The sequence below is a fragment of the Phocoena sinus genome, chromosome 10 (assembly GCF_008692025.1).
Source record: "Phocoena sinus isolate mPhoSin1 chromosome 10, mPhoSin1.pri, whole genome shotgun sequence".
NCBI classification, from domain to species: Eukaryota; Metazoa; Chordata; class Mammalia; order Artiodactyla; family Phocoenidae; genus Phocoena; species Phocoena sinus.
The window spans coordinates 81,574,409-81,591,875 of record NC_045772.1 but is presented as its reverse complement, the minus strand read 5'-3'; the positions used below and the strand labels follow the sequence as shown (position 1 = coordinate 81,591,875).

Genomic DNA, 17,467 nt, shown 5'->3' with positions numbered 1-17,467 from the left:
ACTTTATGTTCTGGGAGAAAGGTAGGGTAGGAAAGGTGAAAGCGGACAAAATGCAACATAGTCACAGATGCAAACCCTCTTCTCACTCACCACAATCATTTGAGCCACGTAACTTTCAGGTCCGGTGTATTCAGTTGGGTCTTTCACCTTCACCAGGACTAGGAAGTACAGATAATGCCACATATTGTGTTCTGACTTGATGTGCTCCTCAAAAGAAACCGTTTTATTATCAAACTTGTCCCTCTCGAGTCCTGCAAATCACAGGAGACACAATGTGTGTAATTTAATCAGCACTCACTTCTTGGCATAAAAACAGAACATAATAATTATTGTGAAAAAACACTTTCTGAAAGACCATGACAATTTAAAATGTTATGATTAAAAACAACGTAGTATATAAGGCCTGCAGAAAAAAAAGTCAGAGTCTTTAATTTCTTTCCTGTGGATCCTTAGAAATGCACAGTCCTATTATAGATGTAAAATTTGCAGACAATTTTAAATATAGCTGTATCAAAATTGTCAAATTAAACTGGACCGCAAGTCTAAGAAAAAGAAGTCAAAATGACTGTGCAAGAAAAATCACGCTTGCTAATCAGGGCAGAAAGAAAGTGTCATTTTAACCAGAAACTTGGGTAAAAGGAGAAAAGGCAGCTAACAGTCATCTCTTCAAAACCACTTGTAATCAGTGAAGGGCAAACGAATGTCCACAGATATCTGGGCTCTGAGCGCAGTAAGGACTCACGGGCTCATTCCACCCCTTAGACTACTGTGTTCCAGGCATTTTGGGGAGGGGAAGGTCTGCTCAATTTCCAGGGCATATTTTTAGCCTCTGGAAGGACACGGAGCAGTAATCTCACTGGGTAGTAAGATTCTCTTCTCTCAAAGGTTGAAGCGCAGATGAAAGGAAATGAATGGGGATGAAGAAAAACATCTATGGAAAAATGAATTATACTGCCAAGTAAAATGGGATGTTGGGATTCAGTCTGGTTTTGCAGTTCAGATACTGGAGGAGAAATCTGGAAATTGAATTCCAAACCTGGCTACTCTTTTCCTAAACATATTATTTTTTTTTTAAAAAAAAGGTCATTTGGCCATTTAGGCATGAAGAAGACCCTTTAAACAATAAGATGCAAAACAAAGTACGATAAGTAAAAAACCTGTCCCCAATGAAGGCGTGACCCTTTAAATTATATTACTGGATATTTTTACGGGAAATACCATAAAGTTTGGCTGGCAGATGGCTATGCCTCATCTTGCTTGACCTATCAACAGCTCAGCATGCTTCAAATAGAATCCAATCCTCTCCCCCAAACCTGCTCCACCCATGTTCTCTTTTCATTCCATGACAACTCCGTTCTTCCAGTTTTCAAGCCAAAAGTCTAGGGGTCAACCCTGAATCCTCTCTCTCTCTCTCTCTCACACATGCCACATCCAATTCATGTTGAAATTCTTTTGGCTCTACCTTCAACATATACCCAGAATCTGATTGCTTCTCACCACCTCCATGGTTACCACTCTGGTTTGAGCCATGATCATGTCTCATTTGGATTACCCAAATAATCTCCAGACCCCTTGTTTCCATCTTTATTCTCTGTGGCCTATTCTCAACACAGCAGCCAGAGTGATTCTTTAAAAAACCGAGCAGGATGGTGTCCCTCCTCTGTTCCAAACACTGCGGTGGCTCACCTCCTCAGAATAAAGGTCAAAGTTCTTACAGTGCCCTACAAGTAGGGTTGCCGGGGAAAATACAGGATGCCCAGTTAAGTTCAAAGTTTGGAAAAACATCGAATAATTGTTGAGTTTAACTACATCCCACGCAATACCTTTTTGCTAAGCCCTAAGTGATGTGGCCCTCCAGCCTCTCTAACTTTGTCTCCCTCTATCTTCTCCCTTGCTAACGCTCCTCCAGCCACAATGGCTTCCCTGCTGATCCTTGCACCCAGACCCCTGCCTCAGGGCCTTTGAACTGGCTGTTTCCTCTGCCCACGGCCCTCTTCTCTCTGGTATCTCTTTGACAAACTCACTTACCTTCCAGTTTTTCTCAAATCTCACCTTCTCAATGCGGCTTAACTTGATCACTTTATTTAATCCTATAGCCTGTCTCTTCCGTTTTGCCGATACTTTTGATCACTCTTTCCTTGTCCCCTTCCTTTTCCTAGAGTGCTTTTCACCTCTTAACAGACTGAATATAGCCATATCAAAGGTGTTCTATTAAACTGGACCACAAGTCTCAATTACAGAGGTAAAAATGATTGTGCAAGAAAAATCCAGCCTGCTAATTGGCACAGAAAAGAGGAATATCATTTTATCCAGGAACTTAGATATGAGCTTATTATGTTGATTATTTATTGCATGTCCATGGGCAGATATATGTGTCTCTTTTCTTCACCAATGGTCCCAATAGCTTAGAATATTGCCTGGTACATAGTTGGCACTGAATAAAATATTAATTGAGTGAATTAAGAATAGGTCACTAAGAATATAACGGAACTGAAGAGATGCAGAAAGAGTAGGATATAAGCAGAAAGCAATGAGGCAGTAGAAGCTGTGGACTGGCAGAAACTAGGAGGTAGAGCAGCAAGTAGAGAGAAGCAATTAGAATAGGGAAGCCATTCTAGACAGAGAGAAAGGGGAAGCTGAGAAAAAAGTTGTTGGGTAATAGTGTATGGTGGGGCTGAGGGTCTTGCTTTAGTTTCATGAATAACATCTGGCTCTCCATATGGCTCTTTGCTTACTGCACCTGTTATCTTAAATTGCTCACGTATTGTTTCAATAAATTCTCATTACTTTAAGAAAAAAAAGAATATGTCACTCATAAAATATTGTTCCACTAGGATGGCTATAATCAAAAACAGATAATAGCAATGTGGATGACGACATGGATAACTTGGAAGCCTCCTACACTACTGATGGAAATGTAAGATAGTGTAACTTTACAAAATAGCTTGGCAGTTCTGCAAAAGGTTGAACATAGAGTTACCATGTGTACCAGCAATTCCACTCCTAGGTATATACACAAAAGAAAAACATATGTCCACACAAAAGCATGTACATGAATATCCAGCATTATTCATAATAGCCAAAAAGTAGAAACCCAAATGTTCATCAGCTGATAAAAAGATAAACAAAATATGGTACATCCATACAGTGGATATTTTTCTGCAATAAAAAGAAAGGAAGTGCTGATACATGCTATAACATGAACCTTGAAAACATACCAAGTGAAAGAAGCAAGTCACAGAAGACCACATATTTTATGACTCCATTTATATGAAATGTCCAGGATAGGCAAATCTATAGCAACAGAAAGTAGATCAATGGTTGCCTAGGGCTGAGGTGGATGGAAGGTTTGGCGGGAAGGAAGGGAGCAGTGATGGCTAAAGGATATGAGGTCTCTTTTGAGGGCAAATGAAAATGCTCTAAAATTGATTGTGATGATGGATGGAGAACTCTGAATATACTAAACTCACGGCATTGTACACTTTCAGTGGGTGAATCATACAGTATGTGAATTGTACCTCAACAGTTATTACCAAAAAAAAAAGGAGAAAATTTTAAAGTAGCTTTCTCCTAGAATTCAATTCAAACAATTCCCTACCTGTTGCAAGATACATAGGACTATAAAGATAATGTCTACCATCAATTAACCTATAATATGGGAGAGGAAACAGACAACTTGTTTTATATTCTGAAGTGATACAATCTGCCAAGGAAACATAAAGGAGGACAAAATGAGTTCTGACCAGGTACCCTTTAAAAGGTTTCAAAGAGGCATAAAGCTTTAAATGTCTGGCCTATGAAACATGATCATGGCAAGTGGAGAAGAGACGAATGGTAAGAAAAGGTACTTAACTTTTATTGAGCACCTATTTATGCTGACAACTACAAAGATGTCCAAATATGCTATAATAATTACAATAATCCGATCTGACCTTTTAGCATGTGAGGAAAGAGATTCAGAGGGATTCAATTAATTGCTCAAGTTAACACCTCTATTTAGTGGAAAAGTCAGCCAGTATTTAAATAAAAATATTCCTGACTCCAAAGCCATGTTCTTTTGCCTCTGGGCTGAGGAAATAGCACAGCAAAGCTAGAGATGAGAGTAAATGCCCTGTTTAGGGGACTGTCAGTTCCTCTGGTGTGGCCAGGAGGGAACACTCAGAAATTAAGATGAAATGGTCCATTTGGCACAAACCATGAAAAGTATTAAACACAAAGCTAAGGAGTCTGTGCTTTATGCTGAAGATTTTTGAGTGAGCCTGGCATACTGGGAGCTGTGCTTTAAGTAACTCCCTGTGCCAGGATTTAGAGGAAGACTGTGAGAGAAGAGGCTAAGGGTAGGAGTCCAGGGGACTGGGACAGGGGAGGAGGGATTTAAGGGAGGGAAACTGGTTGTCTTTCATCTTCACTGGGTCTTGCTCTCTAAGCTTGATCATCCATTCTCATGGTTTCAACCATCATCATGCTGATTGATGAGTTCTCGATCTTTATCCCCAGCACTGACCCTTCTTCTCAACTTTACATTCTACTTCCCGCTGCCTCCTGGATAACTTATGGGCATGTCAAACTCAACTCATCAAAGAGTTGTTTCTTTAGCCCTTCTTCTTCCCCTCTGTTAATGAAATCCCTGTCCACCAGTGAACTTGAAGTCGCCCTCAGACTCATGCACTGACTATCCACTCTGTGCACATGTCTTGTAGTCACTCTGACTTTCTCACCATTCTCCAAACACACCAACTCCTCTGAAAACTCTACACCCCCATCTAGTCTCTTTCCCACTTGACAAGAATTTCTTCTCCAAGAGCCAACTCAACCACTGCCACAGCTCTGACTCCCTTGGTTGGTCCTCTCTGTGTCTTTGCTATGAAAATTTGTCTGTTTCTATCTTAGGCTCTACTACTTTGTCTGATTTATTCTTGTATTACCGGCACCTGGCATAGTAGCTGGAAAACAGTAGGCATTCAACTAGAGTTCACAGAATAATTGAATGTATCAATAATAAAGATTGAAGAGGACTCTGGGGTAGAAACTGAAGAGGGCTTGATGTCCGATTAGAGGCACCAATTTAGGAGGAATCAAGGACTACTCGATATTCTGACTTGAATGACCAAGTTTAAGGTAGTATCACTAAATCAAGAGGAAAAAAAATAGAAGGAAGAGATTTTAAAGGGAGGATGTATTTCATTTTAGATGTGTTGAGTTTAAGATGCCTACGGAACAACCAATGTTGGGATGTTAGGCAGGAAGCTGGAAATTCCAAACAGCATTCAAGATATAACTCCACTAGTCCAAGGATAAATGACATAAAATGAACAATGAAAGCCAGAGCATCAGATGAGACAACCAAGGGAGAAAGAAAGGAAGGGTAAGAGGAGCTCTGTGTGCTCAATACAAACTTTTCAGGAAAAATGTTAAGACTACACTTATGTTGTGTTTCCCACCCAGTATGACTAAGGTAAGGGAACATACCCACTCACTAGCCAGGCATCCACATTCCTCTCCTCTGCTTTATTTTTCTCCATAGTCATCATTTGACATTCTATGTATGCTGGAAAATAAGTTCCATGATGGAAGTGTTTTTTGTCTGTTTTTGTTCACTGCAATACCCTAGCACTTAGTAGATGCTCAGTAAGTAACGGTTGAACAAATAGGTGAATGAATGACTTTCACGCATAAGTATAGACAATAAAGATAATAAAATAATGCGCAAAGTATAGAGAAGGGACTAATTACCAAGAGAAGAACCTAGATGGCCCCCCTCACAATTTAGCCTTTATATCCTATTAAATCATCTAGAAAATTCTAGGAACCTGACCCTCCTATGATAGGAGTTCTGACCTATCATCAAATCCTTTCTCCATTTTGTTATTTTGTTACACCTGGTCTGTTGACATCTCCTTTTCACTGGATTTTTCACCTCTAGTAATTCAAAATTAATAGTTAATGCGGACAACAGAGTCGATCTGTTTCCACGCTTACTGCTTCAGCTCTGTCATGTGCTCATCATCACCTCATCATGACCACCTTCTGGACCACTAGCAACTGTTTTCTGAATCCCAACTCTGAAACATCTGGTTCACTGTCTTCGGGGCTAGGAAAGTCCCATTTTCTCTCACTGCCTGTCACAGTACCCACCTCTTCTGTTGCTACTATGGGCATCCTCGGAATACTCCTGGGGCCAACTCCTACTGTGGAGAATCTCTCCTCTGTTATTTGATACTATATCTCCCTTTGGATCACAATTTAACACCGAACTCCTCCAGGAACCATTTCTAGATTAATTACAGCTATTTGATAGCCTACTAATACAACCCCCAAATATCCCGAATGTTTATTCTTGTAATTAAGTTCTTCTAATATATATGGTATATATTAGATCTTATATGCGGTAAGTGATTCCAGGAATGAATGCATATCTAGATATACTTTATCACAACACTTCCCACATGTTTCTGCCCTTTGAGGGCAGAGAATAAAGAACCTTTATGTTACTGAGGTCACAGGGATTAGCAGCTAAAAGAGCTTGAAAACACTTTTCAATATTTAAGTAAGTTTCTATTTTATTTCAAATGTTCACACTAAATTTGTTCTACTTTACAAAGTATTTGTTCTAATATAAAAATACTATTTGAATTTGCTCTCAGGTTAATTCACCTCAATGGTCTCTCAAATTTGTTAATAAATGCGAAGCTTCTGAAAAATAGGCCATGTTGATCTAATACCTTCTGATATATCACCCTATATCCCTGTGGACATGTGTGTGCCACAGAAACAATACCATACATGTGACAAACCTTGGGATAACTTGGAATTAGTGCATCTAACTTTTTTGTCTGCAGTATATAGCAATTTAGGACTTACTTGCTTTATCTTCCTTTTATAGGTTATAAGCCACATAAGTATAGAGACAATGTTAATTTGGAGGTGACTAATTGGATAGTCATCCATTAAGCAAATATTTATGAATGATCCCCAATATACACTATGGAAGCATAAAAATGGATAAGATGTAGATGTGGATCTCCTAAAGACGAGAAGTTATCATGTATGGAGAGCTTACTCTCAGTTAAGCATGGAGCTAAGAATTTTTAGAGACAGGATTTCATTTATACCCACCACAACCCCAAAACACAGCATTATATTCCTCACTTTCAAGGTGAAAGGAAACTTGACCAAGACCACATAGCCAGGATGTGGAACCAGTGCAGACCCATGTCTACTTGACGGTAAAGTTCATATACTTTCTATAATATGATAAGGCCTAGTATACAACAGAGGAGATGAGACAATGAAAAATATGTACAGTACTATACAGCTAATTGTGGTCGACAAATCTAGGAGCAGATGTGTTTGCTTCTGGTTAGTGAGACCAGAGGAAGCTGAATTCACGGAACAACGGCTTTAGATCTGGGTCTCAGAGACAGGGCAGTAGTTCAACAGCTTAGGAGTCTGGGTATTCCAAACAGAAACACCATAACAGAGAACACATGAGAGAGAGTTAAAGATGAGTAATGCAGTTGAACCAGAACCTGAGCTATAAATGGGAGAACAGTGGATGAAAAGGCAGGCAAAAAAGAAGGGGCCCAATTGTGGGGCAGCTTACATGCCAGGAAAATCAGAATTTTAGAGTTATAGACTGTACAATGTTATTGATAGGCTTTTGAGTAAGGAAATGAGTTCAAAGTGGAAAATTCTGTCTGGCAGCACTGAACAGTCCACTTGGGGGGGTATGAGCCAGGGTGAGCCTCAAAAACCAAGGTGTGGCCGTGGGAATATGTGGAAGGAAGTGAGACTGTGAAAGCAGATTCATTACCATGTAGTAACTAGTGCACCTGGAAGAGGAAAAAGGAGATGCTTAAAGTGATGGAGAAGTTCCCAGCCCAGTGGGGTATCATTAATTGCAATACAGAAGACAAGATAAGTTGCCAGGTTAGAGGAAGGAGATGGAAAGGCATGATGCACCGGTTTGCAGACATGGTAAAATTGGCTGCCAGGAAGTCATATCTTTTTAAATGTCAATCAAACACGGAAAATAAAGAACAAAAGCCTGGAGAGAGGTTGGAGCCCTGGCTGCATATTTGGAAATAATCTACATAAAGTGGTGCTAAAGAGAAGGGCAGAGGGAAGAGACAAGGAGTCTATGATAAAATCAGAACCTCTGATCCAGGGGTTGGGAGAACGACTAGGGCCTTGTGATAGACCCAGAGAACGTGCAATCTGAGCTAGAAGAAAAGGTCAGCAGGAAGTTCATGATGAGATCTGAGACAAACATTTCAACTTGGTGATGAAGGTTATTGTGGTATTTTAAGGAATTTACAGGCTACAGGCTTTTTGATAACTGTGAAAAGCCAGAGAGAATTTTGACATTGAAGGGAAAGCTCAGAGGAGCAGAAATAGGGGTGAAGTGACACGCTTATTTTGCTGTTCATGTTTTCTTGTTGTTATAATAGCGGGGACAGGATCATGTCTTAGAATGAAGCTCAGTCTACCGATAGATTTTTCCAAAGAACTCATGTTTCGGAGGTAGTGTGCTGACATAAGTTATTACGATTGTGAAGAAAAAGGCTTCCAGGAAGCAGTGTAAAGGCAAGACCATGAGACACAGGAAGATCTTCAAAGGTACTACCTTTCTTCCTCTGTGGGACTCACCCTTCTATATAATAACTCTCTTCCCCAAATCTCCCAATAATTGCACAACATCTTTCTGGCGCCATGTCAATCTTGTGTTCCTCCATCTAATCTAGACATATGAAGAGAAGACTCTTCTTTTTGTGTCATTTCCTTCCAGTAAGTCCCTCCCCAGCACTGTGCAATCTGGTATCTGCCCTTACCTTCCTGGAAACTCCTCTCTAAAACCTCCTAAACGAGAAATTCAAAGGCTCTGCTTCAGTTCATGTTACTGCTTTGACACAGTTGATAATCAATTCTTTTGTTCCCAAGGGTGCTTTCTCCCCTCACTTCCACGTGCCACACATGTCCGGTTGTCCTCACACCATTCAGACTGGAAAGGTTTTGTGAGTGTGCGATCCCCTTTCTCTTTCAACTTTTCAATGCTGACGTTTTCCATGTGAGCTCCCATCATCTCCTCCTCTCACTTGGAAGCCTTCCTCCACACTCCAGCTTTTTCTATGTCATACGGGCTGAGGATTCCCCGATACTGTCTCCTTCTCTGAGGCTCAGACCCATATGTTGACCTCTGTGCTGAGTGTATCCCACTGGGCTGTTCAGTACATACCTCAATTTCAGTACTTCCAAAGCCAAATTCAGTATATGCCTATGTAAAATTGTTTTTCTTCTTCTATTCTCAAACTCAGCTGTTGGTACAGCCATCCACCCAGGCACCCACGCTCTCTCATATCCATTCCAAACCAAACCATTGAGATTTAAAAATTCTATCTCCCCAATATTTCTTAACTTTGTCCTCTAATCCTGAATACTGCCACCACCACCTCTCCTGGATCAAGGTTTTGTTACCTCTCATGGACTATGGCAATAACCTTCTACCTAGTTACTATGGCAATAACCTTCTACCTAGTTACTCTGCCTCCAATATTGTCCCCTGATGAACAACTTCCCATAGCTGCCACAGTGCTCGAAAATAAAAATTAGACCCTGCATCCTCTACTTAAAATTCTTTCATTGTTCGCCATCTTCTATAAGTCCACAGGATGAAGTCCAAGCCTTCTAATATAAAAGGCCACATATGATCTGGCCAATCTCTTTTGCTGGCATTGCCCTGCTCTGAAACGTACACTCCAGAAACACAGAGCTGTTTACAGGAAATGAAGACTCTACTCATGCTGTTCACCCCTCCACGCCTCTCCTTCTGCTGGCCACTCTGCTTCTGCCCACTTGGATATGGCTCTCTCCTTTCTTTTTTTTTTTTTTTGGCCGCGCCATGTGGCATGCAGGATATTAGTTCCCCAACCAGGGATCGAACCCGTGCCCCCTGCATTGGCAGCGTGGAGTCTTAACCACTGGACTACCAGGCAAGTCCCTCCATTCCATCTTTTACCATCAGCTCCACCACCATTTCTTCTAAGAAACCTTTCTTGACTCTTCCTCGGCGGCCCCCTAACACAACCCAACGAGACGTTAACAACCTGTAAACTTCTCCATCATTTCCCTTAATGCATTAGATAGCACTGATATTTACTGTGTCTGTATTCCACAACAGATTGTGGACACCCCGAAGGGCATGTCTAATTTGTGTTTGTTTTCTTGGAATAGAGCTCATGATCACAGGTTAATATCTGGCATACTCCCACCTGTTGGAGGGATGCTGGAAAGGCTTGGAAGAACCATTCAGGGAAATGAGACAGTTGATAAAAGGTGAACCAAGGAAGGAAGGGGATTTATTGCGGGTCCAGTTTAAGTTATATAGAATAAACATCGTAGTGAGGCCCTTATGTTTGTTTCGTGACTTTTATCAAAAAGATTCTTCAGCTTGACGTGGAAAAATAGATGGTGAGTATCACCAGGAGTCGGTGATTATTCAAGGAGGGGGAAGGATCCTAGGGCGACTAAGCCAGCTACAGAGACGACTAAAGCCAGAAAGGGCTAAGGTCTATGAAGCAGAGGATAGAGCCAAAGGAAATAATGAGGACAAAGAGGAGGTTGGGTGGGCCTGAGAGAGCTAACGATAGAAGAAGAGGAGGACAGTTCAGAATCAAAACCGAAGTGCTGCCAGTGAGTAGAAGTTCAAGCTGCTGCATATTGGATCCATAACCTAACAAAATACAATAAAAATCATTCTATTGTTTAATCAATATGTTATTGTGATTAAAAATCTGTTTGCCAGTTGGTGGAACCTTTTGGTATTTTGTAACACATACTATAGTCAGAGAATCACACAAATTGCAGAAATAATGGCGAGTTAGCTTTGGGATGTAATTCTTCTGCTTTTTCTGGAAGCAGAGTATCCCAGTCCAACTCTCAGTTACATCATCTGAATTTTGTCCAGCTTTCATTTTGAAATAATTTTTCCCAAAGCATGGCAAACAAAAATCATTCTAGTCCCTCCTTTCTACTGGGCAGTTTCTTTCTCTATTATTATAGTATCTGGAGAACACTTACCACAGATGAAGCAGGTTGTCTTTAGAATTTCTTCTTTTTTCTGTTTTTCACTTCTGAGATCCGCAAAAGTATCAATGATAACCCCAAAAATCAAGTTAAGAACGATAATGATGACAATGAAATAAAAAAGAAGGTCATACACCACTCGGGCAGCAAACAAGGGTTCCTGAAATAAAAAATTTTAGAACATTAAAAAAAAGCCCATCGTGTATATATACATATACACATATTTTCGAGGCATGTTGATTGAGCATATCGTCTAGCAGAAAGTATATATTCAATCATTGTTTGCTAAATATGAATAGTATTCCAAGTTGGAAAAATAAGACCCACTTTCTATCTTCGTTTTCTTTTTTTTTTTGTTTTTTTCGGTACACGGGTCTCTCACTTCTGTGGCCTCTCCCATTGCAAAGCACAGGCTCCGGACGCGCAGGCTCAGCGGCCATGGCTCACGGGCCCAGCCGCTCCGCGGCATGTGGGATCCTCCCGGACCAGGGCACGGACCCGTGTCCCCTGCATCGGCAGGCAGACTCTCAACCACTGCGCCACCAGGGAAGCCCCGATCTTCGTTTTCTTTAAGTGTTGTGAGGAAAACTTTCCAGTCTGTTCCCAGACCCCTCCCATTCCCTAGGACTTGCACTTTTCCTCTCCAAGGGAGGGACTTACTGTGTATTAAAAACCACTTTACATGTCATTGTGCTAAATGCATTTTGGTGCAGTGGGCCCCTATCCCAGAAGCTGCACAAAAGGTAGACAAATACCAGACCCGAAGGTCAGAGATCAGAGATTCGAGGAGGATCTAATGATCCGTCCATTTCTGGAGTCGATTTTGTTCTTGGCCTTATAGAGTTAAGTACATTCAACTCAGGCTTATTTCTACTTGACAAATGGTATTAAAATACACATTAGAGATCAGATAGCCTAGATGTTTCATAGATGAGGAAACATGAGATGAACGGACAACGTGATACGGCTGGCCTGTTGGAGGACTGAGATTATTCAAGCTCCCAGCGTGGCCCTTGAGACCTTGTATCCAATGAGAAATTTTTCAGCCTTGCCATTTGAATATACGAAATCCTGTTAGAATTTGTTCAGATTTGATATTCCTCATCGATAAATAATAGAGGCTGTTCCTATTCAGAGGCAAAGAGTAAATCTTCATGCCCGAGAAACCTGATAGACAAAAGGCAGCCTGGTTTCTGTTATTTACATAACAATCAACTCCTCCATAAAGACTATAGTCGAAATATATATAGTCGAATATAATTCTGTCCACAGTTCAAAGGTGTACAGAGTTCATGACCCTACTAACATACATAGATTTCTAGCACATTAGCTGTTTCTATGTAATCCCAGTATACAACGAATTGGTTTCAATGGCCACCGTGATACTGTTAAAGCAAACAACATAACATACAGTACCCTGAAAACAAAAACCATATTGTAAATGCTGTTAAGAAAGGTTAAAACAAGATCATGTGCTTCTTGAAAAACCATTTTTCTCCAGCTTTTACTTCTTTTGAGGGTCTTCTCAGCACATCTCCCACGCCGCCGCCGTTCCTGAGGCCCTGGTTCAGGACAGTCACAATGCACATAAGGAGGGTGTCACACGTTCTTTCAATTCCATCTTCATATTCCTCAGCAGCTACAAAAACAAACAAGTCAAACAGTACAGCAACCTCATGCTTTTAAAACACACTCTTATGTACTGTCAAAGATCTATTTCTTTATAACTGTGTCAGGACACAGTTTTCTGAAGGGATATAACACATTATTTTCCATGCGGCAGCCCGTAAAGCCCGTGACTGACACAGACTCATAAAGCACGCATATAATACTCCCAAATCATTTTTTCTTCCATCGGTGGAAAATGACAGAATGAAAAGGACAGAATATAAGAAAGCTAATATTCATTGTGCATTGTCGTGATGTGGGGAGATTTCAGTGAGACCTTCTGAAAACACAGTTAACTCACCCAGGAAGCAAAAGTATTGGGGGGGGGGGAAAGAGCTTGTACAAGGAAGCTAGGTGAACCCAGCTTTAAATTCTACTCTGTTCCAGAACTGGGACTTGGGCAAGTTACTTAATCTCAACGTCCTCATCTGTAAAATGGGTGTGGGGGGGGTCTGTTTAAGGACTAAACCCTCCAGAGGGTTATTTAAGGATTATATTTAAGGTATGTAAAACACTTTGTACAGAGATTGGCATACCCATAGTAAGTTAAGGGCTCACAAATTGGGGCAAATGCTATTTCATTTCTTTAGTAAGTGTCTAAGCTTTCTGAATGACCAGCATGGAGCTACAGATAAGAAGCACGATGCATTTATGTAAACAATTTATTTCATGTAAATAATTTATTTTATGTGAATGTGTTTATGTGAAAATATTTAGGGACAAACGGAGAGAGATAAAAAATATCACGTGCAGAAAAATTCCTAGTCTTATTTTGTTTAAAGATAAAGTTACCAAATATGGTAGTAATCTCTCAGTCATTTAAAATAATAAAAAATTCACACCAAATTGGATACTAGAATCAGGATTTCCTAAATTAAGTGAGCAGAAATGTACTTTTCTTGTGACAAGATTAAAGAACCATAGTGGCACTGAATTTTGGAATGGTGTAGCCAGTCTGCATGTCACGGTGTGAATGTAAAAACAACCACCACCAAAGGAAAAAGAAAGAGAACCCTTCTCTTGATAATTTTGTGTACCTGATCCACTACAAATAGCCTGTCTGGTACTTTGTTATGAAAAGGTTGATTTTCTTCTTGTAAGCTGACTTCAACATCACATGGACGAGGGATCGGCATTTTCCCTTTATTCAGAGCTGCTTCTTTCTAAAACATACTCCTCAAGACGAGGGTGGAAGTCAGAGATGGGCAAGCATCAAATGCAGCATCAAAGATACCAGCAGAGGGGCTTCCCTGGTGGCGCAGTGGTTGAGAGTCCGCCTGCCGATGCAGGGGACACGGGTTCGTGCCCCGGTGTGGGAGGATCCCACGTGCCGCGGAGCGGCTGGGTCCGTGAGCCATGGCCGCTGAGCCTGCGCGTCCGGAGCCTGTTGCTCCGCGGCGGGAGAGGCCACAGCAGTGAGAGGCCCGCGTACCGCAAAAAAAAAAAAAAAAAAAAAAAAAAAAAAAAAAAAAGATACCAGCAGAGTCTGTGCTGGACCACTTCCCGTAGAGGTGAGCACCAAGGCACATTCTGACTTAGAAAGTAGAAGAAATAAAACCGCGTTTGGAGACAGGAGAAAGGAGGAAGAAGTAAAGCTTGTGGTGCCAGCTGTCAGAACAGCAGAAGAGGCAAGAAAGGCAGAGCAGACAGTGAGAAAGCGCAGTCTGCACAGTGCTTGGTTAGGTCCCCGACACCTGGTGGTGGTGCTGGCTAGGAAGAATGCGAAGAAAATAGTCAGAAATGTGTATGAGAGTTAAAGGAATTTTTGAAGAGATATATGGTTTTCCAGCAATGCAGTCACGTGCAGTATGTCTATATACTACTTTGCCACGGTTAGATGTTCAATCAATCTTCTATCCAGTGGCAGGATCTGCATTCGTTTATTTAATCAGCAACTACCTGGTCATATGACACCAATGTTTACTAAAGACTGATTAAGTGCCAGATTAATCAGTTGATGGAAGCTACAGGAAAGTGCTCCCATCTCTCCCCACTAATTCAGAAGTGAGGTTGTTTGCTCTTTAATAAGAGGTGAGCTAGTAAAATCCACACACAATTCACATGATTAGCCATTGTGAAATAAAATAGATTGGCTGCAAATACATAAAGAGAATTGGCTTTCTGTGTGACAATGTAAACAGCGGGAGAGTGCCCAGGTCAGGGTCAATGTCAGCCATAGTCCAGTCCACTCACTCCATAACTAGTGCTTGGGCATGCCAGTTTTACACAGTAGCCTCTAGGAGCTTGGTTAATAAGGTTTTACCTTTGTGAGATGGATCTACTCATAATATGTTAAGCCAAGTTCCCAGGCCTTCAGGCTGAGAGCCAGGCCCTGAGTCAGGATGAATTCACCTAAATAAATGCCACCCTGTGGAGACCTATCTACATAAGCAGCTCTCCTCATGCCAAACCTGCTTCATTTCAGTATATCAAGAGCCCTTGCATTAGGTGCTAGAAATACAAGTGGGGAGATGAAAGTGCTGCAGCCCCCATGAAACTTATGGTCCCCTAGGAAATGTGGGTGGTAGATGAACAAAGGCAGTGCAGTACCATGGGTACTAAGGAGGCAGGATGGATGAGCATCTCATGGGCTGGGGTGTCGGGGGTAGCATCCTAAAGGAGGGGGCACCTGGGCTGAATACTGAAAGAGGGCATGGTTGGCCAGTAAGATCAGTGAAGACATTCCAGGCAGATAAAATGGGATGAGTGAAGGCAAACAGGCATGAAAACACATCTGGAGTGTCTGGGGAATGGCAGGTGGATTGGGATGCCAGGGCCTCTGGGATATGCAGATGAGTGCAGGAGCTGTAAGAAGAGAAGTAGGTAGGGCCAGATTATGGAGAGAATCATACACCAAGCTGAAGGGTTTAAACTTTACCCTGAAAGCTATGGGGAGTCACTGGAGAATTTTAAACAGAAGAAAGGTGATTTAGCATCTAGTTGGCAAAGCAGTATGAGATAAAACATGAACTTAAATAACAAGACAAATTAACACACAATAAAAGCCACAAGAGCGGTGCAAAGAGATCAGAATAGAGAGAGAACTTTTAATACTAAGGATAATGAGAGGGGAGTCCCTCAATGGACTAAGACAGCAGTAGATAGGCATTTCACATGGCACAGGCAGAGAGCCCCGGAGTTAAAAAAATTGCTTATATGATGAAGAGCCAATAATACCAGTATGTAGAGGAGTGTAAGATATGGCTGGAGATAAACTGGCAGCTCTCTGAAAAGCTCTAGGGAGTTTGGATTTTAGTTGGCACGTAACGGAGCATCGTGGACACCTTGAGTTGTGGGTAGGGAAGGACATATTCAAAGCAGTGATTTCTGACAAGTAGCCTAGTGGTGATATAGTGGGTAAATTGAGGAGGAGAGAATAATTGGAGGTAGAAAGACAACTTAGGAGGCAGCTGCAATAATTCAGGCATGATGTGCTATGAGCCTCAACCAGAGTAATGGCTGTGAGAATGGAAAGGATGAAAGATCGGGAGCTGACGGGACTTGGTATGAAGGAGACGGCAACGTGAAGTATCAGACTGAAGCTTCCAGCCAGCGGTGACCTGGGAAAGGATGGTCTCACTAAACCACAGAAACAGACCATCTGGAAGGAAGAACTGGATGCCGGGGCTTTGATAAAGACAAGGAAAGAATCTCAGATGATTTTTACGTTTATTGGACAAGAAGACTTTTAAAAGGCTAGAGAGGACAAGAGCTGGGAGAGTACTGTGATCCAGAATTAAGGAAGACAATAATTTAAAGATGAAGAGAGTATCAAAAAACATCAGCTACAGAAGGGTCAAAGGCAATGAGAAACAAGAAAAGGTCACTGGATTTAACAATTAGGTCATCAGGAAAAGCATAGGAAGATGTCATAGGAAGATGGCAAATAGTTTAAGAGAAGATGGTTGATTCAGAAATTGAAGGAGAGAGTGTAGGTCAATTGTTTTATAGAAGAATTCAGTACTGAAAGGAAGGAGATTAAGAGGATATTAGTTTGGGGGGATAAGAGAATGCAGAAAAAGGTTCAGTTAGGACCCAAGAGTGTATATAAGAAGAAAGAGAACAGATGGTAGCAAGGAAAAGATTTCAGGTGCAAGAATAATGATCTAGCTAATGGTGGCAAGGGGGTAAGGATGAAAACAGAGGTGGTTATAAAAGAAGTGAGAGGACACGTCCTTGTTTGCATGCAAAAAGGAAGAATTAGTGGAAATAGACTTTAATGTGAAGACATTTTAAAAGAACTAAGTATATTCACGTAAAGAACTTAGAACATTGCTTGGCATATATTTAGGGGTGTAATAAATTCCAACTATCATAATTAGCATTATTATTGATAGATGGCTGTCAAATCTCATGCAAAGTTATAGTTTTAATATAACCAACAAATTCTATACTTAAACAATATGAGGTTAAATTATCCTCATTTTCAGTTTAGGAGTATTAGAAAGGATTTTTTCTTAGTTCATAATAGGGGTGTCTCATATGAGGAAAGGAATAAAAATATATTCTATTGACTCTGAAATACTTCCCCCGATCTGAGGTGTTAGTCTATAAATTTTTCTGGACATGCATAAATAAAAGTATTTATTAATGTCATTTTTTTCTGCTTTAACAATTAATTCCTTTTTTAATGGTTTCTTAGAAGCAATAGATTGTCATTGAGACATATTTGAAATTCTGAGTACAACTGAGAACCTCTTGTTTCTTGGCCTTAACC

General features: G+C 40.9%; 1 protein-coding gene across 2 annotated transcripts in view; it reads right to left on the bottom strand.

The window, feature by feature from the left end:
- ITPR2 (inositol 1,4,5-trisphosphate receptor type 2) overlaps positions 1-17,467 on the bottom strand; it is a 530,755-nt gene that overhangs the window by 53,663 nt on the left and 459,625 nt on the right. For both annotated transcript variants that reach the window (XM_032646410.1, XM_032646411.1), the window contains 3 exons: positions 12,591-12,721; positions 11,077-11,242; positions 91-251 (listed from right to left, as the gene is read on the bottom strand). In XM_032646410.1, the coding sequence (XP_032502301.1) occupies positions 91-251; positions 11,077-11,242; positions 12,591-12,721 (458 nt within the window). The remainder of the gene's footprint in view (positions 1-90; positions 252-11,076; positions 11,243-12,590; positions 12,722-17,467) is intronic.